The sequence below is a fragment of the Eleutherodactylus coqui genome, chromosome 7 (assembly GCF_035609145.1).
Source record: "Eleutherodactylus coqui strain aEleCoq1 chromosome 7, aEleCoq1.hap1, whole genome shotgun sequence".
NCBI lineage: Eukaryota > Metazoa > Chordata > Amphibia > Anura > Eleutherodactylidae > Eleutherodactylus > Eleutherodactylus coqui.
Genome location: NC_089843.1, coordinates 225,116,629 through 225,141,940, shown reverse-complemented (window position 1 = coordinate 225,141,940; position 25,312 = coordinate 225,116,629). Strand labels below are relative to the sequence as shown.

Sequence of the window (25,312 nt, the reverse complement as noted above, 5' to 3'; positions counted from 1 at the left end):
CTAACATGCTTCCCACACAGAGTATTGCTGCATTGTGGAGATGTGTAGAAGTGCTGGGCTGGCACCTGAGTCCCCTTTATGCCCACGTTTGCAACTCCTGACTATTTTGCGACAGAGGTGGCATGGGATTGGAATGATGATCGTACGTCAATTTATCATCAATTCTCAACAGCATTGTGGGTTATCGCCCCCTCCTTTTAAAGAGGGTCGCTGCCTGGCCCTGTCAACCGTCTGCAGTGTGTGCCTACGGTTCCTCCTCATCGCAGACACACTTGGAAATAGACATGAGGGTGGTGTGGCTATGAGGCCAGCGTGTGGCATGAGGGCAGCTGAAGGCTGCGCAGGGAACCTTTTGTGAGCGATGTGGACGCAGGGTCATGCGGGGGGGGGGGGGGGGGGGTTGGGCAGCATGTAACCCAGGAGAAGTGGCAGCGGTGTGTCCCGCAGGCAGTGATTGTGCTTTGTTGGAGGTAGTGTGGTGCTTAGCTAAGGTGTGCCTTGCTAATGAGGGTTTGTCCAAAGTAAAAATTGTTAGGGGGGGCGTCCTCGGGGGGATTGGACAGCAATGCCAGCATGTAACACAGGAAAAGAGGCAGTGGTGTCACCCGCAGGCGGCGATTGGCGTTCGTTGCACCTAGTGTGGTGCTTAGCTAAGATGTTCCAGTGCGTGTGCCTTGCTGATTATGGTCTGGACCAACTAAATTGTTAGGGAGATGATCACCAGGCTCTTGCCCCTATTGTGGCTTAATAGTGGGACCTGGGAGCCTGAGATGCAGCCCTGCATGCTGCCCCTGCACTGCCCTATCCGTTTCTGTGGTGTTTCCATGACTTTCGGATGTTTTCCAGAGTTTCACAAGTCATCACCTATGCGGATCATCGGTCATATACAAAAATGCTCCTGTCCCCCATTGACTTCAATGGGGTTCATAACTCGAAACGAGCTCTCGAGCATCGCGAAAAGTTCGACTCGAGCAACGAGCACCCAAGCATTTTGGTGCTCGCTCATCTCTACTTGTATTCTTCAAACTTCTACTTCTTATTTTTTTTTTTAATTATTCTTTTTATTAAATTTTATGTAACTACTCTTCTATTTGTCAACGTATTCCACATTATATTTACAGTGTGTCCCCAGCTAAAATACTGAGGAAGGCTGCCTGTCCACGGCTGTGATGCAATATCGCTGGCGATATTCTCTTGTGAGGGAGAAGGGGGGGGGGGCACTATAGGCTCACCGCGGAGAATCACGGCAAATCACAGCATGCTGCAGTTTCAATCCCGCAAGTGGAGAATCGCTATGATTCGCCGCTCGTGGATGTCGTGCTGGGCTTTCCATAGTTAACCTAGTTAGCCGGATTATCGCCATGGGTAACGCGGTGACATATCGCTCATGGACTGGAGGCTGAAGGAGCGCAACGGCCCTGAAATATGTATGCTGGATTTACTTTTAAGAAAAACAGAGGCATCAAGCTTAGAAATACGTCTCCCGCCTCTTTAAGAAAAGGGATTGCCCTTACAACAACTTTTTTCCTACTTGGTGGCTTAGTTGTATTGTTCTTTTAATATGTCTTGAAATGAAAGTGTGCTGTTGAGATAGTAAATGTTAATGCAGGAGGTGGATTTATTCAAACATTTACTATGTGAGCCAGCTTTTTCTTGTTATACCCCTGTCTTATATCTATGGTATATACATACCTCCCAAAACTATTCTTTCTGCTCATTGCAAAAAAAATATTGTCTGTTATGTAAGGAGCTGCAAAAAATACTAGGCCTATAATTACCTGCTGGTTCATCATGCTCCACCTATTTTTCTTTAGTCTCATGCATAACAGCCTTATATGAATTGAAGCTGAACAGCATTCGGGAAGTTCCTCTGTTTACATGAACTGACTAGTAATGGATCTACCAGCAGATATAACTCTTTTACTTTTCTTTTGTCTGTCTTGCTTCATCTTGTATTTAAGTCTAAAGTCATTGCAAGGAGGGGGAGACCTTCCCCCTGGACCAATACCTCTTCCACTGCTGGGGAATACTCTGGATATTGGAGGAGATATTGTGAATTCACTTCTGAAAGTGAGTATCTTCAATGGAAAATACACGGGTGGGGTGGGAGGTGAAGAATATTTTAGCATCGCTGCCAATGGGACCATTACAGCAAAAAGTTATGTATGTTATATATAGAGTTTAAAAGCGTTGTACCAGAATTCCAAGGGATCATTAATGCTCCCCCATCCAGGTTACATATTGCAGCTCTGGTATACACTGCTATAAATAATATCTTTGCAACTGTTTTGCAAATCAGACCTATTTTTACTATGTTTTTCGACATACCGGGCTTTGAATTGCTTGGTTTTAATATATTGCAAGTTTTTCCGATCAGACAAATAACTAAAAATATAATTAAAGACACTTTTTAGTCATTTTTTCAACTACAGTTTCTTGGTTAGTAGTATAACTGCATATAACTATTCCAAAATATGCTACTTTAATTCTTTGGAGTATAAAAATATCTGAACATCCCAAGGTATTCAACACTGGTTAGATTTTAATAATGGCAATTTCCATTTTTTTCCACATAAAAATAGTCTGAAAACCTCATGTGGTTAACCAAGAAAGCCATGGTTTTATAATGTGGTTTCAGGGGATTGCTCCCTACAGGTGAAGCACATGGCTGTAGTAACTGATCAGTTGAAAACCACATTGCAAAACTGCAACATTTCACGGAAAATGTATGCAGTTTCCACAGTATTTTTGATGTACAGGTGACATACACATCAAAAACAGTCGAAATCCAGTAAAACAGCAATTAAAAAGCCATATGCATACCTGATCTTATAGTATTTAGGCATGCCAGGAATACCAACCATTTAAATGTATTTAATACTGTAAATAGCAAGTAAGCAGCATAAAACCTCCACGAACTGTTGCAATTGTTTTTAAAGTTAAATGATTTTTTTATGTTATGTACAGCAGTTCGCAAACGTTTTACACAGCTTACTTTACAAACAGCAAATGAAGCATATATTGCAATTTTTCTGCACACCTCTATATGTACAACTTTTTTACAGCCCTTCTGTAGATCTTCAGCGATTGCTATGGGGAGGCATCCCATCAGGATGTACATTTTAAATCTCGAAAACTGAAGCCTTGGGCAAAGACTGGACAGAACCTATCTTAGGCATTGCTGAAAACTGCTGAAATGAAGACCAATGGGTCTCAGATTCTACCATTTTTCATTTATTTGCGCCCTTCTGTGCCAGAAGGAAAAGCAGTCTACCTACTGGTTCCATCCAGTTTCTGTTCCATTTTTCAGATTTTAGCTGGGAGAAGAGGTTGTTTTGAAAACAAACTGGTCACCCCGATCTTTAGCTCAGTATCTGCCCAGTGTGTGTGCCCTACCTGAGTGTGCCCAGTGTTAAAACAGGACATCCCCCTTCATGGTTGCCCTGTCCCCCTTTGCCCAAACTTTTTTTGTGGCAAAAAACCCACTCAGGCTTACCTAGCCCACGCCCAACAGGCTGCAGACTTTCCTGTGGTCTCCGCTCACCTGCAAGTCCAGCAGTCTCATGCCCATCTAAACACATGACTGAGACCAGTGACTGGATGCAGCTGTCACATGCTTTAATAGGTGCATGGTTACTGGACTGGAATTGAGTGGAGATCAGAGTGCCGGAGAGAGACGTGCATAGTTTGTTTTTAATTATTTAATACTTTTCAACTATACAGTTGAAATTGATGCTGCTGCTAAGGGGCCTGGGGCTACCAGAGGTGCTGGTGAAAATACACCAAAACAGCCTGGACAGTAAATACTGGGCAGATGCAGAAGGAGCTAAGGTCAATATCTGGACGGCAAGGGGTGAGTGAAAAACTGGAAAACCAGGGAGCAGCTGAGGTTAGGCAAAAAAGGACAAACTGTGCTAATTCCTCGAAATGCTGCTGAAGTTTATATACTTGCTAACTGCACAGGTCATAGGCAGTTGGGAAGAATATAGCCCTATAGCAGTCAGGACGGGGATAAAAAAAAGTTGTTGACCCTTATGAAGATTTCTGCAGTGTTCTCCAAGTTAATTGTGATGTGCCTACCGGTAATTATGTTGGACCTGATTTATAATCTAATCTTCATAAAACCTGTATAAGTAGGTAAAAAAACATTTTCACCAATGTTTGAACCATAATTTCTCCTCTGTAGGTGTAACGTGACTAGTATACATTATTAAGGTGTAGGACAGCATTTTTACTTGGGTGTAGTTATATTCTGCAATGGTTTTATTATATGCCTGCTCAGAAACAACGAAAACAGTAATTAAATAATGTAAGGTTTATTCTTGTGCCAAGGCCTCTAGGCTGACAATTAGTGGATGTAGATGATTCCACACACTATGAATGATACAGCGAAATATGTAAAAAGCAGCAGAAAAGTAAAACAGACAAATTGATAATATTATAAGGGAAATCATATTGCTTAGATATCTAAAATTCCCTAATGGACCAAGATATACATTATTTAGAACCAATGTAAAACATCAACTGAATAGCACAGGCTATTGGAGCCCATTTTCTAGTATTGGTCTGCACTCTATGTAGTTCAATCTAGCTGTTCCTCTTGTTAGTAGAGAATCATTTGGCACAGGCATTGCAATAATTCTGTCCTCTAGTAGGCCATTTTGTAATCAGGATTTACTATAAATATAATATGGATACAAAAGACGGCATCAACTTTTAATTTATTTGACCATTTATGTACACTTCCAGAAACTTGTACTTAAGAATGAAGAAAACACTGGTCAGGAACCCTGAAGAGTATGGGCTATACTGACCTATAACCCAGACTATTAAATTACTACTAATATATTGATTCACCTCCAGCTTTGTTGTAATCCCTCCCCCCTACTTCCAAAATTGAAAAATAAAGAATATATACACAGGTTCAGATAGTATCGCAGATAGGGTGGAAGCAGCAAGATTGGGCCCTGGCATCTATAAACTTAGCAGAGACTTTCAATTCAATTGAGTGGCTTTATTTGTTGGCAGTACTGCAGTGTATTAGGGCATAACAATTGGCCTTAGAGAGGATATATGACAATGACATGGTCTTATTAGTTTCCGAACCAAGACGTACTCTTCCATATGGTATTTCCATTGATAAATTTGCCCTTTTCTCTGGGTTGCTCATAAGCTGGCAGAGATCTATGTTTATGCTGCTTGCAATGTGAGGCTGGGTAATGGGGGAAGAAATATGCATTTTCACTATAGTTTGGCAATTTAAGCATTTGGGAGTACATGTACCGTGGGACTGCAAAGACTCGTAGAACCTCCAAACTGCTCCATTAATTACCCTTTTTAAGGATAAACTTAAAGTATGGAGCTCTCTCCCTTTTTCTGTGGCCGGGAGAGTGAACCAAAATGATAGTGCTCCGAAAACTCCTCTATGGCAAAGAATACATTAATGTCATAATACCACAGCATGTCTTTACCACTAAAAATCCCCTATTGTCACCCTTTATATGGAGAACGTCAAAGGCTAAGCTTCAGATGGAAGCCTGACAGAACTCTGAAGAAATGGCGGGTGCGGCCTTGCATGATTTTAAACTATACTATATAGCAGGTCAGCTGATAGATTTACAGCACTGGGTGTCAGCTGAACTCCTCCTGAATGCCGAGGATCACCTAATGTATTACTCCTCTTCGACTCTTCTGTGAATGTTTGTTTGAACATCATAGGCTCTATTTTAAGTTCCTCCTATCTATATATTAAAAGGCTGTCCAGATATGGGGCCAAGCCAAGTGTGAGATGTGGTATAGGTAGCTTCAGTCTGAGACTCCCTTGTGGGCTAATAAACTACTTCCACCCCTTTTTAATGTCCTTGCCTTTAGCTGCTGTGTGGGGCGTAGGGTGACAATGTTATCACATGAAGAAGTTCATGGTATCTTTGTGTCTTTTGAGCAGCTGCATTAGGCACATGATGGAGCCTGATTGGATCAGTTCCTTCAGTTGCACCACCCTGTATGTATCCAATATCCAGGGCCACATTCATTCTTTTAATCCTACCATTTGATTGGGATTTTGCTTACACAGAGGCCTAGAGGATTAATCTTTCTTTTACATAACTATCTGACCCTGTCTAAATTCTATACCATGCAAGGAAGATACATGGAGAGCTTTTATTTCCTCGCTTACAAGCAAGGACTGATCCACTGCTATCGAGTCTCGTTTCTCGGTCTCTACGGCTGCAAACAAAACACTTTTCCAACTCTAACCTGCACCAATGTTATCTATCTCCTCTTTAACTGCATCGTATGGGGAGGCATTCTACTTTCCAGTGTTGCAGGTACTTGACCCTAGATGCTGATTTCCTACATTAGATGTGGAGTTGCAATGAGCTTCAGGCCTTTTAGTCTGAGGTGACAGACTCACTTATTCTGGTAGTTGGGCTTCCTTTTCCGAGAAGACTTGAAGTCTGTTTGGTAGACCTTTTAGACACTGAAGAGTGGAAGCATCATGTATGAATTTCACTGCACAAACGCTCTTTCTGGCACATAACACAGTGGTGATGAGACGGATGGACATTGGACAGACAACCTCCAACCGTGGCCCAGTGGTGCAGTGTGGTCAACACCATTCTCCCTTATGAGAGAATGGTGTCTAAGAATAGGAAGGATCCTGAAACGTTCTAGACGGTATGGGCTATATGGTGTCATTCTCTAAACCCGGTTTTTACATGAAATAGTTTTCAGTGCTTATTGGACTAACTGCAAACTTATGTCACCGCATGTTATGTTGTTGCTACACCTGTAAGGGTGGTTTTACACAGAATAACTATCGTCTGAGTAGTCATAAGCAACTATTGTTTGTGTGCTTTTATACAGTGATTGTTGTTAACTTGTTCAATTACATGATTACTGAACAAAATGTTGGAAGTATTTCCATGAGCTGAGATATTGTTCCCCACTAGTTATGGAATGGGAGGTTCTTTAGCACGCATAATTCTGACTCCCCACCAATGCAGGCTCACTCGCACATATCTATGTGTTTTTTGGAGAACCAATGAGCATTAAGTGGGAGGGCAAAATGTTTTTAAAAAAAAGCAGGAGCCAACCCGTATCCAGTTGGGGGCACACACTAAGCAAGTGCAGACCACCGTGCAAAGACAGCAATGACCTATTTACACCAGACAATTAATCCAGCTGCAACTATTTTTAGGCGAAGTGAAACGAAGTGACTAGTAAACAATTTCTTGTTCTTCACCCCTTTGACAGACCTGTCTACAACTGTTGCTCATATTCACTGTATCAAGTGACCTGTCACATGGTAATTGTAAGGTGTAAAACCACATTAAAACTAAGAGCACACTTAGGGCTCTTCCCCACTGGTGATAGATTTTCCAGCCATACGAGCGTGAGTGAAAACATATGAGTTTAAAACCAATGATTTTCAGTGGTTTCATTCTACCTTGCGATGTTTTCACTCACTGCTAGTCGCTATAAGAAAGTATGCGATATTGGCTATTGTTTTCAATGGGGCCATTTTGCTACTGCTCTGCCATCCTCTCCCTTCCGGCTCCAGACACGCATCTAGCAGTTCATTTGACTTCTCCACTCCCAGCTCTGCCATGTACACTGGCCCCGGCCATGTTCCTGCATCTGCCCTCCAGCCTTCTCTATCACACACATATGACGCTTTTTTGCCTCTGCTCCCGGCTCCACTGCTACACACTTTCTCCGACATGCTGTTTCATTTCCCCCTTTCTTCTCCTGTCAGGCATGTTGGCTCAGTGCTGAGGCAGCATCAGCTGCAGAAGGACCAGCTGCAGAAGGACCAGCTGCTGGGGACAGCAGCTGGAAGCTCCAGCCCAGCAAGGCTCTGGGCCATGGTCAGCCAATCAGAAGCCCCAGGAAAGCTCTGGCCCCTTGTTAGCCAATCAGGAGCTTTGGGGGTGTTAACAAGATATCAGTGCAACTAGGCAAGTTTCCACCCATTTTTCTGGTGAAGACAAGATACAACAGTACCAGTAAAACCTACCCCAATTTTTGGAGGAGGCTTAAGCTAAACCCCCCAAAATAAGCCCTTGCTAGGCTACATGTTAAAAAAACAAACAAACCAAAAAAAACAATAATAACCTGCTGCCGGAGTTCCGATCCTCGCGCTGGTCTCCGTCACTGCTGCAGGCTGCCGCGTCCTGCTTCAAGCCGACAGAGCAGTTCTTCCTGGAAGCGGGGCTTATTTTCTGGGGGTGTCTAATACTTACCTATTATATGATGTCATTGAACGGCTGTGATTGGTTAATCGACTGCCGTCTTTCATTGGCTGACACAGCACTCGATTAACCAATCATTAGCTTCCTGGAGGTGGAGTATTCAAGCCCCGCTTCCAGGAAAAACTGATCTGTCGGCTTGAAGGAGGACGCGGCAGCCTGAAGCAGTGACGGAGGCCAGCATGTGGACCGGAACGCCGGCAGTAGGTGAGTATTATTAGACACCCCAGGAAATAAGACACTGTGCCTCTTTTGAGGCAAAAATTAATATGACAGTGTCTTATTTTTGGGAAAACACGGTAGGTACTCTTGGAAATTTTACTGCCTGGGCCTGGAGAAACTCAACTGAGTTGATCCCAGTGGATGCTGTTTGGACCCAAGTGTTCATATTTTTTTATCTTATTATATAAATACTAGAGAATGCAATTATACAGTATACGTTAAACTGCAAAAGGTCTTCATGGCTGACTGATTTTCTTGGAACTTTTTAGTTAGGGCAATCAGAAACTGGAAGATCTTCACATGAGGATGACTAGATCTACTGTTGTCTTTCAAGATGGCTATAACTTTATTGTTTTTAATTTTCATAGTTAGCACTTTGACCCATAAATATTTGTGTAATCTTTATATTTCAGGACATTCTGGTCCTAACAGCGCTTACAGTGGTCAGGCAGCTGACTCTGATGTACAGTAATTAGTGTCCTGATTTAAGGAGGTCTGTTGCAGTGACAGGTTGTCTTTAGATCTGAAACTTTTCGAGTAGACTTAGTAATCAGGATAGGAAATTAGAAGGCATATGATGTCTTTCCAAGTTTACATCACAATCATGAGAGGGGCTTTATAGGGGAAATGGAAAAGATCATCATTCTGGCAGGAATCTCTGCGCAGTAAGTCCTAATAATGTCTTGCTTCATATGATATATCAAGTTATTTTGGGAGCAATGTGGACTACTAAATACAATATTAACTCAATGATCCATATATTTATCATCTAATTCAGCTCCGAGAAAAATACGGAGATGTGTTCACGGTCTACCTAGGATCTCGTCCAGTCGTGGTGGTCACAGGTTACAAGAATGTGAAAGAAATATATTTGGACAAAAGTGAGGATTTCTTACAACGGGGGGCTATGCCAATCTGGCATGATTTTTATGAAAACTACGGTGAGCAAAGAGTTCTCTTACTTCTCTTAAAATGGTCTTTATCAATTTTACACCAGTTGTGTTTCCCTAAAGTGAACAACCAATTGTCCGCTGTATGACTGTATGACATATTGCATGAAAATGATTCATTGCACAACTTCCCATTGCATTCAAGACAGCTGAACATAGTCTTCTGAGGATTAGTGAAAGTGTAATGTAATGAGCAACAGTTTATATGAGATGACTAATAAACAATATTACTTTGAAATGTAGAAGACTGATATATAGATTTGGCAAGAAGGGTTGTCACTGACTATTGTGTTTGAAAAAAATGACAGTGTCTACCAAAACAAGTGAGCATTGCTGGACGTGGAAGACCAAGCTCATTTTTATCTATGGTTTCTGTATGGATTCTTCCATGTACAATGCTCTACTTATATAGAAGATAATCTGGAAAGAGTGGTCAGCTTATCGGAGGTCTCACTCAGAAAATATTTTTTTTTCTTAGGTGTGGTATTTACTAACAATATGGAGAGGTGGAGGGAACTCAGACGCTTTTCTATTTCTACTTTACGAGATTTTGGCCTTGGCAAAAGTAGCACTGAGGAGCGAATCCAGGAGGAGACCCTTTACCTAGTAGAAGAGTTAAGGAAATCTAAAGGTTAGTAGATAAAGCACTTAACATATAGAGGTTGCTAGCTACAGAAATGCTATCCATGGGATCTCTAAGAGCCAGTCTGCACAACTTCAGCAAATCTCTTGGGGCCACAAATAGGTTTTAAGTGGCTCACTTTGTATTAAAGCCACTAAAACCCTATTCTATGGTTTAATGATTAACCCCTTAACGAAGGCCCCATCGGGAAACTACGTCCTCAGCAAGTGGGCTTTAATCCTAGAGGACGTAGTTTTATGCATCCTCTTAGGATTAATGCCCACTTGCCTGAGGACGTGACAGCTCCATGCTGTCGGTGCCCGCAGGTAGCCAACAGCATGGAGCTGTCATCCCAGGATGCGGCCAGTCCCCCCGGTATTGCGATCGGCGCTATCCAATGGATAGCGCCGATCGCAATAAAGTAAATAAAAGTGTGTTAAAATGTAGATATTCAGCTGCCCTGATGGATCGGATCCATCAGGGCAGCTGAAAATACTCACCCGGCTTGTCCGCGGTGTCCCCCGGAGATCTGGTCCTCCCGGACCCGCCGCCATCCTTCTGCGCAAGCGCGCCAGGCGATGACGTCACGCGCATGCCCAGAAGCCTGGGAGCCCCCGGAAAATTTAAAATCTCCTGGCTCCCGGCTCCTGAAGGTAGCCGGGAACCAGGAGGTGTTACCGGGGACTGCTGTGAGCAGTTCCCGGGCCCACGATCGCCGCTAACTTTTTCGCGTTTCGGCCAATGCAAGAGCCTTTTTGATGCACTTGAAAAAGGCTCTTGCATGGGCTGAAACGTCGCTGCTATTTTTCTGGATATAATAAAGAGGCATCTTATGATACGTTTTTAAGAAATTTCCACTCCTGGCGAAAATCCACCCATTTGCCAGGCCTCTGAACCCAGCAGGACAGCCTCCAAAATTTGATTTGGCAGTTCTTGGATGGTTAGGAGAGATGCAGGAAGTAGCAGTGTTGGGGAAGGGAAGTAGTAAATACATTTTGGTATGGAAAAGGGTCATTCATGAGTTGACAGATGGCAGCATATTGTGGAATCTTTAGGTAATTGTTTTGTAGTGTGAGACCCTATGAATAATTGAAATGGCTGTTAAAGTGTTAAACTGGTTGATGTTCCAACCTGGTAGACATAATGGTGTTCTAAAATTACAAAAGCTACATATAAGGCAAGTTAAAGGAATATAAATCTTTCATTCTTTCTAGAATCCTTCTTTGATCCTCGGCAGACCCTCAGCAGAGCCCTCTGTAACATTATCTTCTCCATCATGTTTGGAAATCGTCGTGAATATGAAGACAAAGACATTGCTACTGTTTTGACTGGAATATATGAGTCATTTTTGATTGCCAGTTCACCCTGGGGACAGGTAAGATATAAGTAGGAGATGTGCTGTGTAAAGAACACATCAAAGTAACCTATGGCAATGAACAGATTTAGGTTTTGGTAATTTGTAATTACTATTTGATGATTAATTGAGAACAATGTATTCTGCTTAAGATTTGGCATGTCTTCCCATCTGCACTCTTGGAGAGAAAAAAAACTCATTACAGACTATATACCACATTTTTACTGTAGATCTTCTCGCTATTCTTCACTAGATATATGAGATGCTTCCAGGAGTGATGACATTTCTTCCCGGGAAACATCAGGAGTTTTTTAAGTCCATGAATAAACTTCACCAGTTTGTCAGAGAGAAAGTGAAAATAAATGAGATGACATTGGATCCCAACAATCCAAGAGACTATGTGGATGCCTTCCTCATTAAAATAGAAAAGGTAAGGATTATGTAAATGTAGAGTATTATCCATAGTCCTATCACTGTGCATGGTGATATCTTCAAGAAGAAGACCAGACTTGACTGAAATCAGGCAGAAGGTAACCATATAGAATTGCTAAAAGTGTTTTGTCTCCTGCTGACAGCTCCTTCCTTTGGTCTGTTAGCGTATAAAATATCATAAGGTGCAGTCCCTTGTGTCCCGCATTTGAATGGCGCAGTGGTCGAGGATGGATACTGCAGCTCTTTTTAAAGTCTGAGACAGCCATATGTTGGATAGGTGATAATGGGGTATGTTTAAATGCACTGAATATGCAGTGGATTTTTCATAATGGAGCATATTCCAGTAGCAGCAATGTGTATGAGATTTTTATAGGTTTTGCAGATTTTTACCTATTTTAACTACCTACCTTTAAGAAATGTACATGTATATTCAATGAAGCAAGTTTAGGATCAAGCCTGCTCCATGCACAAAGGGTGTTAGCTAGTTTTATCAACTGACACCTGCCCACAACCGCTGCAATCAGAGGAAACTCCAGTTATGGCTGTTAATCCTTTAAATGCCACTGTCAATTCTGCAAGTGACATTTATAGTGACCTTCCAGCCCTGGACAAACACAAATGGCTGCACAACTTCTCTGTCTATATGATGCACACTGAGCATAATATGCACTGGTAGTCTTAGGGCTCCCACACACTTGCATTTTTTTAACGCGATTGTCAATGGGATTTTCTAATGTTAAAAACGCATTGCAACTTTGTGCTTTGTGATTTTTGTGCGATGCGTTTTTAACATTAGAAAGTCCCATTGACATTCACGTTAAAAAAGCAGCATTAGCGCAGCGTTAAAAAAACACTAGTGTTTGGGAGCCCTAAGACACTACATGCTAATCTGACTGACTAGCACTGTTTAATCAAAGCAGGTGTAATTAGATCTTAGACTAATGATGCAAACTAATGCATGATGTGCATCAGGTAGTCAGAGAAGCTGGGGCAGCCATCTTAGTTTGTCTGGGCCTGGAGGGTCACTTTCAATGTCTTGATCAAGACTGTGAAATCCAGAACAGTCCCCTGGGTGTTCCGTCCAGGTATGGCAGCTTGGCACCTTTGGAAGTTTCCTATGGCTGCCATGAATAATTTTCTATTAAGACAGGCTTGTGGCTCGTCCTAAAAGATTACTGGTCAGACTACAGTATAATGCAATGCTAGATTATTGCATTACACTGTATAAGTGATCAAAAAACTTTAATTTCAAGTGCCCTACAGGGAGAGTAAAAAGTGAAAATAATAAGAAAATATTAAGTTAGAAACCCCAATCCTTTTCCCCAGTTATGGAATCAAAAAAGAAACATTAGAAATTGCTATTGCTTCATCTGTAAAAGTCCAGTATATTAAAATATCATATTCGGCATAATGAACTTTAGAAAGAAAATAAAAAAAAAATCAAATAGAATTGTGCTTTCTTGGTCACCCTAGCTTCAATAAACAAAATGGAATGAAAATCTATTAAAAAGTTACATATAGCCCCAAATGGTTTCAATTAAACATCCACGTGACCTCACAAAAAAATACACCCTAGCACAATCCTATTGACAAAAAAATAATAAATGTTGTGGGGGTGAAATGATATTTTTAAAGTAGTACAACAATGTAAAAATCTATACATTTGGTATGACCATTATCATACTGACCCACAGAATAAAGATAACATATCATTTTTACTTTACCTTGAGCTCTGTAACCCCCCCCCCCCCCAAATAAATGGCACAATTACATTTTCTTCCATTTCACCCTACCTTATGTTTTTCAATATATTATAACATTGTAGTATATTGTAGTATGTTAGGCTGAAGGGAAACAACGTCCATCCAGTTTAGCCTGTTTCCACCCATCCTTGTTGACCTACAGGAAGGCAAAAAAAAACAATGAGGCAGGAGCCAATTTAACCCATTTGGGGGGAAAATTCCCTCCCGAATCTCAAAATAATTCCTTGGATCAACGTTTTGGAAGTTCCTACCTGACTCCAAGACCTGGATAGCGCTCTAGAAAGGCATCTAGGCCCCTCTTAAACTCCCCTTCTATGTTGGTGATGAAACCTTCGTTTCTCTAGACATAGAGGATGCCCTCTTGTAACTGTCTCAGTCCTGGGTATAAACTGATCATGGGAGAGATCCTTGTATCGTCCCCCATAGTTATTTGGTTGCCCCATAACCGTCTTTTTTTCTAGGGTAAATAATCCCAGTTTTGGTGCCTCTCTGGGTATTCTAGTCCTCTCATTCCATTTATTAATTTAGTTGCCCTTCTTTGAATCCCCTCCAGCACTGCAACATCTTTCCTGATCACCGGTGACCAGAACTGTACACAGTATTCCATGTAAGGCCTGACATGTGCCTTATATAGTGGAAAAATAAAATTCTAGTCCCTCACCCTTATACATATTTAATGCATCCCAAGACGTTATTTGCTTTTGTAGCAGCTGACTGGCATTGATTGCTCCAGTTAAGTTTACAGTCAACTAGTATCCCAAGGTCTTTTTCAATATCATTTTTCCCTAGCTGTACCCCATTTAGTGTATATTGGGAACATCAGTTTCTCCTGCCCATGTGCAGAACCTTACATTTATCAATATTAAACTTAATTTGCCATTCTTCTATCCAAGCCCCCAACCTATGAGGTCCATTTGCAGCCATACATTGTCCTTCTTTGTATTAATTACCTTATATAATTTCCTGTTGTCTGCAAATATCGACATTTTACTGTGCAGTCCCTCTATCAGGTTATTGATAAATCTATTGAACAGATAGGGCCTAATACAGAACCCTGTGGCATCCCACTTGTGACGGTGGCCCAATCAGAGCAGGAACCATTTATTACCTCCCTCTGCTTTCTATCTCTGAGCCAGTTCTTTACCCAACTACACACGTTTTTGCCCAGACCGAGTTGTCTCATTTTATATATCAGCCTATTATGCGGCACGGTGTCAAATGCTTTAGAAAAATCCAGATACACAAGATCAACAGCCCTCTCCCAGATTTATCCTAGAACTTACTTTATTGTAAAAGCAGCATAAATTATTTTGACATGATCAACCCCTCATGAACCCATGCTGACGAGTTATACCGTTGTTTTCCTTGAGCTATTCCAGGATGACATCTCTCAGAAAACCCTCAAATATTTTTCCAATTATTGAAGTGAGACTTACCGGCCTGTAGTAACTAGGCTCCCTTTTTGATCCCTTTTTGTGTATTGTAACCACATTGGCAATACGCCAATCCAGTGGTAAAATCCCAGTCTCGATGGTGCCACTAAATATGAGAAATAGCGGTCTATCACGTCACTTAGTTCTCTTAGAACCAATGGGTCTATTCCATCTGGGTTCGGTGATTTGTCTTTTTTTTTTTTTACTGGCTCTGCGCTTTCTCCTGAGTTAGGCAGGTGATATTATTTTGCGGGATGTTCATTTTTTCCCCTCCATCTCTTATGACCTTTCTTTTTACTTTGTGAATATATTTGAGAAAAAATATTTAATACATTTGCCCCTCCTCATTATTTTCTATGATTCTCCTGCATTAGGCCTCAGTCAGATGACCGTTTTTTGCCGCGATTTGCGGATACGCATGCGATCTGCGCATATATAGAACCATTGCTTCGCAATGGGATCGGTCACAGCTGAGAGCTGCCCCTGATTGGTCCCTGCGCTCAGCCAATCAGAGGCAACACTCACTCACCCATTCATGAATTCATGAATGGGTGAGTGAGAGCTGCCTCTGATTGGTGAGGGCTGTGACCAATCAGAGGCAGCCCATTCAGCAGGCGGGAATTTTAAATCTCCGCCTGCTGAATACTACACAGAGCAGTTCAGGAGAACTGCCGGCCATCCGCGGCTGAACTCCGACTGCAGGGACAAGGTGAGTATATATATTTTTTTATTTTTACACATTTTTGGATGGTTTTCAGGGAAGGGCTTATATGTTTAAGCCCTTCCCGAAAGTTCATCCTGCGCTCGCCGGCAGCCCATTGCTTTCAATGGAGCCGGCTGTATTGCTGGCTCCATTGAATTTCAATGGGCGAACAGCGCTCCTTTGATCGGGCCAGTTTCGCTGAAAATGCTGCTAGCTGCAGATTTTTTGGCGAATCATCGGCCCCAGTCACGCGATTTGTGGATGCGCATCCGCCATGCGATCCGCAAATCGCGGCAAAAACGGTCGTCTGACTGAGGCCTTATTTGTTAAAGGGCCAGTGCTCTCAGTGCAAATCCTTTTACTGTTTATATAATTGAAGAATAGTTTAGGGTTATTTTTGCTCTTGCATAATTAGTTTTTTCCCTGCCTTCTTGTTTTAATAATTTAAACGCTTTCTTTTTTTTTGCTAATAGCCCCCCTTACAGTTTTGTCCAGTCACATTTTCTTCTTTTACTTGTAGTTATTTTATTTTTAAAGGGTATGAACTGCTCACGTGAGTTAATTAGGATGTTTTTAAACTTCTCCCATTTGTCACCTGTACTATTATTTTTGAGGACTGTATCCCTATTAATGTTGCCAATAGTAGTTCTGAGCTGATCAAATTCTGCTTTACTAAAGTTTTTTTTTTTTGTCGCTCCTAGATAGGGCTTCCAATTGATTGACAGCCGGAAATTAATTATATTGTGGTCACTATTTCCCAAGAGTCTCTCAACCTGCACCCCCATGATTCTGTCGGGTTTGTTAGTTAATACGTCCAGAATGGCCCTCTCTCTAGTTGGCTCCCGTACAAGTTGGGTAAGGTAGTTATCTTTAATTGTTCTCAAGGACTTATTACTCTTGTGAGATTCGCAAGTTTTATCTTTCCATATTATATCTGGATAATTAGTCTCCCATAAAAATTACTTCATTGTGGTTCGACACCTCTTTTATTTGCCTTATTAACTGATGACACTGAAAGCTACAACTGCATTAAACAAACCCTCATGTAGCTATATCACTAGAAAATTTTTTTTAAAAACTATAATTTTTTTGAAAGCCAAGAGGAAAAAAGAAAAAAAAACTAAAGGGGCTTCATGTAGCTAAATTGCCAAAAAAATTGTTTTTTTTTAAAGCTAGGAGGAAAAAAAGAAAGTGAAAAATACAAAATGGGCTGCAGCAGGAAAGGAGTAATGAGTGGGGTGAAATCAACAGTAAATCAGCAGCAAAACTTTTGATAAATATGCATGTAAGCGCTGCGGAATAAGTTGGCGCCATACAGATAAAGATTATTATTATTATGTAACATATGCAGATTTTGCCTCAGAAATTCTGGTGTGGAAAATCTGGCCTGTGTGGCTGTACCCTAAAAAAGGATATTTGTTTTGGATGATCCATTGTTTTTAGAAGGGTCCCAAGTGATAAAGCGGACATTGGGTCTTGTGTAGCTGGTCCCCCAATGATCAGCTATAAACTGTGGATGAACTCAGCAGTACCGCCACAGGGAAAATAAAGCATCACACAGTTCTCACTGAAATCTGTAAATTGTTTATGTAGTACATAGATATGTTGGAGACCTCATGGCAAAAGATTGTCTTTGTAACCATTATTGCTGTGGCTAATGAAGATCTTGAATAGGTAACCAGTCCTTTATTAACCCTTTGCAATCCAATTTTGAAATCAGGGTTTCCTAGGGGCTTTCTCTTTCTGCCATTATACAATGGCGCCATCTGCTGGCTAGAGACACAGAGCGACCAGTAATATACAGTAAGAATACCATGCTGGACGTCCTCCGACATCAAAGCTGTACAGCCTTTAATCAAAATGTCTTCAGACGTCAGACAGTGGATTGGAAAGGGTTGAAGAGATTTCAGAAAAGATGAAAAGTAATTTTCTAAACCTTATAATCCCATTAAAGTGTAACTGCGCTATCTATAAACCTTTTACATGTTGTAGGGACATGTCAAAATTTTGATTGCTGAAGGTCATGCTGCTGAGACCCCCACTGATCAATAGAAGGAGCCAAGCGAAGCGTTGTCCAAGTGCTGTTTGCTGGCTGAACACAGGCTTAATAGAAAGTCTTTGGGCTTGTCTTCAGCTTGTGAGCAATGACAGCACTCAGATCACGGCTTCATCTGTCTTGTTCTAGTGATTGGTGAGGGTCTTAGCAGCCAGATTCACAGTTCTTAAAACTCTTGACATATCCCTGTGGCATGCTAAAAGTTTATAGAAAGTGCAGTTACATTTTAAAGAAAGATTTTCCTTCCTCAGGATAAAATGAACCCAAGCAGTGAATTTAACATGAAGAATCTACTGGCCAGCACCCTACAGGTCTTCTTTGCTGGAGTAGAGACCATGAGTACAACCATAACCTACTTTCTATTACTACTTCTGAAATACCCAGACGTCCTCGGTAAGTGAGGGAACTACACACCAGTTTTCTTATTAAGGAACTTTTTATTGCTTTTACTCATCCAAGTGATTCCAAAATAGCTTTTTTGCTACACATTGTACTTTATGTTTATGGTCATTTTTGGTCAATACAATTTGATTTGTGAAAAAAAAAAATGCAATTTGTAAATTGTAAATATATTCATTTCTTTGCTTTTAAGACAGATAGTCATACAAAATAAAATATATAGTAAAATATTAATTATGAACTATCTGTTTTATGTTACTATTAGAGATGAGTGAGCTTACTCGTCCGAGCTTGATGCTCGTTCGAGTATTAGGGTGCTCGAGATGCTTGTTACTCGATGCGCGGTACTCGAGTTAATTCCATTTCCTTCCCTGCATGTTTAGCGCTATTTTCTGGCCAATAGAAAGACAGGGCAGGCATTACAACTTCCTCCTGAGACATTCCAGCCCTATCCCACCCCCATGCAGTGAGTGGCTGGTGAGATCAAGTGACCGCCGAGTACTTTAAGCGGTCCCGCCCGCGGCTTGCCGCAAACACACACTCGGAGAGATCAGGGAGAGTGCTGCTGCTGCTATAGCGATAGTGGTAGTGTAGGTTCCTGTCTTCAAGAACCCCAACAGTCCTTGTTAGGGCCCCATCTGACCGTGTGCATTACTGTTGTGGCTGCTGGGAGCAGTTTTGCACCAAAATTTTTTTTTTCATCTCGCGCTGTGCAGGCTATTACAACTATAGCGTTCTAAGTCTGCAGTCTGTAATACAGAGTATAGGGAAAGTGCTGGTGAGACAGGGACAGTGGTAGTGTAGAATACTGTCTACAAGAACCCCAACAGTCCTTCTTAGGGCTACCTGTGAGCGTGTGCATTTTACAGGTTGTCTGGTGGGAGTTGTAGTCCATCACTATTGCAGAACTAGGCCTGTTTGCAGCCTTCCGTATAATTTTTTTCTGGCTGCAGTTTGCGTTACATTACCGCTGTCTGCCTCCAACTGGACGCCAATAATTCCATAATTTTTTACACCGCTCTGTGTCTGCCGTCAACTTCACGCACAGCGTATGGCAACAGCCCCTGATAGAGGGAAAGTCATATACACGCTATATAGCCTGTATTCTTTTTCAAGAAAAATTCAAAACAAAGGTCCTTCTTACGGCTACCTGTGACCGTCTGATATTTACTGGGTGTCTGGTGGGAGTTGCAGTGCATCAGTATTGCACAGCTATGCCTGTTTGCAGCATTCCGTATTCTTTGTTTCTGCCTGCAGTTTGCTTTACAATACCGCTGTCAGCCCCCAACGGTACGCCAATAATTCCATAATTATTTACACCGGTCTGTGTCTGCCGTAAACTTCATGCACAGCGTACGGCCACAGCCACTGAAAGAGGGAAAGTCATATACACGCTATATAGCCTGTATTCATTTTCAAAAAAATTTAAAACAAAGCTCCTTCTTAGGGCTACCTCTGACCGTGTGCATTTTACAGGTTGTCTGGTGGGAGTTGTAGTGCATCACTATTGCATGGCTAGGCCTGTTTGCAGCCTTCCGTATTTTGTTTCTGCCTGGTGTTAGCGTTAGAATACCGCTGTCAGCCTCCAACTGTACGCCAATAATTCCATAATTTTTTACACTGGTCTGTGTCTGCCGTGAACTTCACACACAGCATATGGCCACAGTCACTGATAGAGGGAAAGTCATATACACGCTATATAGCCTGTATTTAAAAAAAAAAAAAATTAAACAAAAGCTCCTTCGTTGGGCTACCTCTGACCGTCTGAAATTTACTGGGTGTCTGGTGGGAGTTGCAGTGCATCACTATTTCACTGCTAGGCCTGTTTGCAGCCTTCCGTATTCTTTGTTTCTGCCTGGAGTTAGTGTTACATAACCGCTGTCAGCCTCCAACTGTACACAAATAATTCCATAATTATTTACACTGCTCAGTGTCTGCTCTATTCGTAATCCACCATGCTGAGGGGTAGGGGTTGGGCTAGAGGACGTGGACGTGGATGCGGGCAAGGACACGGAGGTCCAAGTGAGGGTGTGGGCACAGGCTGAGTTCCTGGTCCAGGTGAATCGCAGCCGGCTGCTGCGGGATTAGGAGAGAGGCAAGTTTCTGGGGTCCCCAGCTTCATATCACAATTTATGGGTCCACGTGGTAGACCTTTATTACAAGCAGAGCTGTGTGAGAGGTTCTGTCGTGGCAGAAAATGCATCCAGCAATGTATCGACCACAGAGTCTTCTACGCCGTCCACTGCTGCAACTCTGAATCCTCTGGCTGCTCCTCCTTCCTCCCAGCCTCATCACTCCATGAAAATGACACATTCTGATAAGCAGACAGACTCCCAGGAACTGTTCTCGGGTCCCGGCCATGAGTGGGGAAAAATGGTTCCTCTCTCACCTGAGGAGTTTGTCGTGACCGATGCCCAACCTTTGGAAAGTTCCCGGGGTCCGAGTGATGAGGCTGGGGACTTACGGCAACTGTCTCAAGAGCTTTCAGTGGGTGAGGAGGACGATGATGATGAGACACAGTTGTCTATCAGTGAAGTAGTAGTAAGGGCAGTAAGTCCGAGGGAGGAGCGCACAGAGGATTCGGAGGAAGAGCCGCTGGACGATGAGGTGACTGACCCCAGCTGGTTTGCTAAGCCAACTGTGGACAGGTCTTTAGAGGGGGAGGCAAGTGCAGTAGCAGGACAGGTTGGAAGAGGCAGTGGGGTGGCCAGGGGTAGAGGCAGGGCCAGAGCAAAGAATCCCCCAACTGTTTCCCAAAGCACCCGCTTGCGCCAAGCCACCCTGCAGAGGCCTAGGTGTTCAAAGGTGTGGATGTTTTTCAGTGAGAGCGCGGACGAGCGACTAACAGTGGTGTGCAACCTGTGTCGCGCCAAGATCAGCCGTGGAGCCACCAGTACCAGCCTCACCACCACCAGCATGTGCAGGCATATGATGGCCAAGCACCCCTCAAGGTGGGACGAAGGCCGTTCACCGCCCCTGGGTCGCACCACTGCCTCTCCCCCTGTGCCCCAACCTGCCACTCAGATCCAACCCCCCTCTCAGGACAGAGGCACGAGCGCCTCCCGGCCTGCACCCACACCCTCACCTCCGCTGTCCTCCACCCCATCCAGCAATGCCTCTCAGAGCAGCATCCAGCTGTCGCTAGGGCAAGCGTTGGAGCAGAAGCGCAAATACGTCACCATGCACCCATACGCTCAAGCTTTAAACGTGCACATTGCCAAATTGATCAGCCTGGAAATGCTGCCGTACAGGCTTGTGGAAACGGAGGCTTTCAAAAACATGACGGCGGCGGTACCACGCTACTTGGTCCCCAGTCGCCACTATTTTTCCCGGTTTGCCATCCCAGCTCTACACCAGCACGTGTCCCGCAACATCAATCGTGCCCTCACCAACGCGGTTACCGGAAAGGTCCACTTAACCACGGACAAGTACTGCTGGCAGGCAGGGCCACTATATCTCCCTGACGGCACATTGGGTGAATTTTGTGGAGGCTGCGACCGAGTCAGAGCCTGGGACCGCTCACGTCCTACCCACACCCAGAAGAGCCGGTCCTTCCTCGGTTCTGGTATCTGCGGTGGTCTATGCCACCTCCTCTAAACCCTCCTCCTCCGCAACCTCTACCTCTCAATTAAGAAGTGTGAGCAGCACGTCGCCAGCAGTCGGTGTGGCGCTGCAGCACAGTGGTGGGCAAGCGTCAGCAGGCCGTGCTGAAACTACTCAGCCTAGGTGACAAGAGCCACACGGCCCCCGAGCTGTTGCATGGTCTGACAGAGCAGACCGACCTCTGACTTTCGCCGCTGAGCCTCCAACCGGGCATGGTCGTGTGTGACAATGGACGTAACCTGGTGGCGGCTCTGCAGCTCGGCAGCCTCACACACGTGCCATGCCTGGCCCACGGCTTCAATCTGGTGGTTCAGCGGTTTCTGAAAAACTACCCGCACTTGTCTGACCTGCTCGGCAAAGTGCGCCGCGTCTGCGTACATTTCCGCAAGTCCATCACGCATGCTGCCACCCTGAGGGCCCTGCAACATCGGTTTAATCTGCCAGAGCACTGACTGCTGTGCGACGCGCCCACACGGTGGAATTCTACGCTGCACATGTTGGCCAGGCTCTACGAGCAGCGTAGAGCAATACTGGAATACCAACTCCAACATGGGCGGCGTAGTGGGAGTCAGCCTCCCCTATCCTTTACCGAGGAGTGGGCCTGGATGGCAGACATCTGCCAGGTCCTCGGAAACTTTGAGGAGTCTACCCAGATGGTGAGTGGCGACGCTGCAATCATTAGCGTAACCATCCCGCTGCTATGCCTGCTGAGGAGTTCGCTGCAAGGCATAAAGGCCGACGCCTTGCGGTCGGAACAGGAGATGGGGGATGACAGTATGTCGCTTGATAGCCAGACCACCCTCATGTCTATATCTCAGCGCGTTTTGTAGGAGGAGGAGGGGGAGGGGCAGGAGGAGGAGGAGGAGAGGGAAGAGACAGCTGGGCACACTGCAGAGGGGTCCCATGCTGCTTACCTCTCATCTGTTCAGCGTGTATGGCCTGTGGAGGAGGAGGAGGATCCTGAAAGTCATCTTCCTAGTGAGGACAGCCATGTCTTGCGTACTAACACCTTGGCACACATGGCTGACTTCATGTTAGGCTGCCTTTCTCATGACCCTCGCATTGGACGCATTCTGGCCAACACGGATTACTGGGTGTACACCCTTCTTGACCCACGGTACAAGGAGAACCTTTCCACTCCCATTCCCGAAGAGGAAATGGGTACGAGAGTGATGCAATACCACAGGGCCCTGGTGGACAAAGGGATTCCAAAATTCCCATCTGACAGCGCTAGCAGCAGAAGGCGCAGTTCTGAGTGCCAAGTAGCAGGGGAGGCGTGGAGATCAGGCTGCATATTCAGTGCAGGCAGGGGATCACTCTCCAAGGCTTTTGCCAGCTTTATGGCTTCCCAGCAAGACCGCGTCACCACTCCCCTGTCAAGGCTGAGTCGGAGGGCGCACTGTAAAAAGATGGTGAGGGAGTACGTAGCCAATCGTACCACCGTCCTCCGTGATGCCTCTGCTTCATACAACTATTGGGTGTCAAAGCTGGACATGTGGCACGAACTTGCACTGTATGCCCTGGAGGTGCTGGCTTGCCCTGCCGCTACCGTCTTGTCAGAGAGGGTGTTTAGTTCAGCTGGGGGAATCATCACGGACAAGCGTACCCGCCTGTCAACTGCCAGTGCCGACATGCTTACACTCATAAAGATGAACAAAGCCTGAATTTCCCTAGACTTCGCTTCTCCATCGGCGGAGAGCAGCGGAAGCTAAAGATTCTTTTCGTTGCAACCGCTGATAAAAGCACTCTTCTCTATCACCGGAGAAACGGGGCATTTAGCTTTGTCAATCTGTCTCTGACATTAGTCCTCCTCCTGCTACTCCTTCTCCAGAAACAACATGTCATCGCGCTGAACGGCCAATTTTTCTGTGGCCCAAAAGGCTCATCTACATCTACCAATGATTTTACAATTTTTCAAAGTTTCAAAAGTATTGAGACTGTAACAGGAACCAATTTTTTCAACAGGGCTGCCTACAGGCTCTTTTGCAAATTAAGGAACAATGAGCTGTATCTTTCCAAAAATATCTATGGGTTTCACCTGCCCTCTCGGTTGATACATTTTTCAGAGGTACACTTGTACTCTTGGTAAACTTATTTTTCCGGCCCGCGCCTACACTCTTATCCAACTAATTTTTCTGGCCTTCGTCTACGCTCATGGTACCCCAATGTTTCAGAGGTTGGCCTATACTATTACTACAGAAATTTTACTGGGGTCTGCCTGCCTATACTTTTGGTACAAGAATGTAACAGGGGTCTGCCTATACTGCTGCCCCTTAAATGTTACAGGGGTCTGCCTATACTGCGGCTACAAAAATGTTACAGGGGTCTGCCTATACGTCTGCTACAAGAATGTTACAGGGGTCTGCCTATACTGCTGCCACGTAAATGTTACAGGGGTCTGCCTATACTGCTGCTACAAGAATGTCACAGGGGTCTGCCTATACTTCTGCCACGTAAACGTTACAGGGGTCTGCCTATACTTCTACCACGTAAACGTTACAGGGGTCTACCTAGACTGCTGCTACAAGAATGTTACTCGGCTCTGTCTATACTGCTGCCACTTAAATGTTACAGGGTTCTGCCTATACTGCTGCTACAATAATGTTACAGGGGTCTGCCTATACTTCTGCTACAAGAATGTTACTGGGGTCTGCCTATACTGCTGCCACCTAAGTGTTACAGGGGTCTGCCTATACTTCTGCCACGTAAATGTTACAGGGGACTGCCTTTACTGCTGCTACAAGAATGTTACTGGGGTCTGCCTATTCTGCTGACACTTAAATGTTACAGAGGTCTGCCTATACTTCTGCTACAGACATATTACTTGGGTCTGCCTATACTTCTACTACAGAAATGGTGCTGGGTCTGCCTATTCTGCTGCTACAGAAGTGATGCTGGGGTCTGCCTATACTGCTGCTACATAAATGTTACTGGGGTCTGCCTATACTTCTGCCACGTAAATGTTACAGGGGTCTGCCTATACTGCTGCTACATAAATGTTACAGGGGTCTGCCTATACTGCTGCCACTTAAATGTTACAGGGGTCTGCCTATACTTCTACAACAGAAATGGTACTGGGGTCTGCCTACACTCCTGCTACCGAAATGTTACAGGGGTCTGCCCATACTCCTGCTACCAAAATATTACAGGGGTCAGCCTATACTTGTACTACAGAAATGGTACTGGCGTCTGCCTATACTACTGCAACCGAAATGTTACTGGGGTCTCCTTATACCTTTTCTACTGGAATGTTACAGGGGTCTGTTTATACTATGGATACACACAGACTTCCCATCGCAGTGTTTTACCTATCTGGCACAAAAACACTCACTGTCTAGGTCATCAGTTGTGGGCCGGGGCCAATATGTATTTTCTCTCGTGTTACCACAGTTATCTGAGAGACTCATTTGGGCCACAGAAGAGGAGTGTTACTGCCTTAATGAGACGTTCACAGCTGTACTAGCATCGAAGTCCACTTCATGCCCGCGATTGCTGAGGGTTTGTGCAGAGGCCTTTGTCCTCAGCG

General features: G+C 44.0%; 1 protein-coding gene across 1 annotated transcript in view; it reads left to right on the top strand.

Moving 5' to 3' along the window:
- Nucleotides 1-1,823: 1,823 nt before the first annotated feature.
- Nucleotides 1,824-25,312, top strand: part of LOC136573222 (cytochrome P450 2G1-like) — a 40,774-nt gene continuing 17,285 nt past the window's right edge. The window contains exons 1-6 of the mRNA XM_066574507.1: nucleotides 1,824-2,070; nucleotides 9,250-9,412; nucleotides 9,900-10,052; nucleotides 11,258-11,418; nucleotides 11,651-11,827; nucleotides 18,036-18,177. Of these exons, the coding sequence (XP_066430604.1) occupies nucleotides 1,894-2,070; nucleotides 9,250-9,412; nucleotides 9,900-10,052; nucleotides 11,258-11,418; nucleotides 11,651-11,827; nucleotides 18,036-18,177 (973 nt within the window). The 5' untranslated portion in view covers nucleotides 1,824-1,893. The remainder of the gene's footprint in view (nucleotides 2,071-9,249; nucleotides 9,413-9,899; nucleotides 10,053-11,257; nucleotides 11,419-11,650; nucleotides 11,828-18,035; nucleotides 18,178-25,312) is intronic.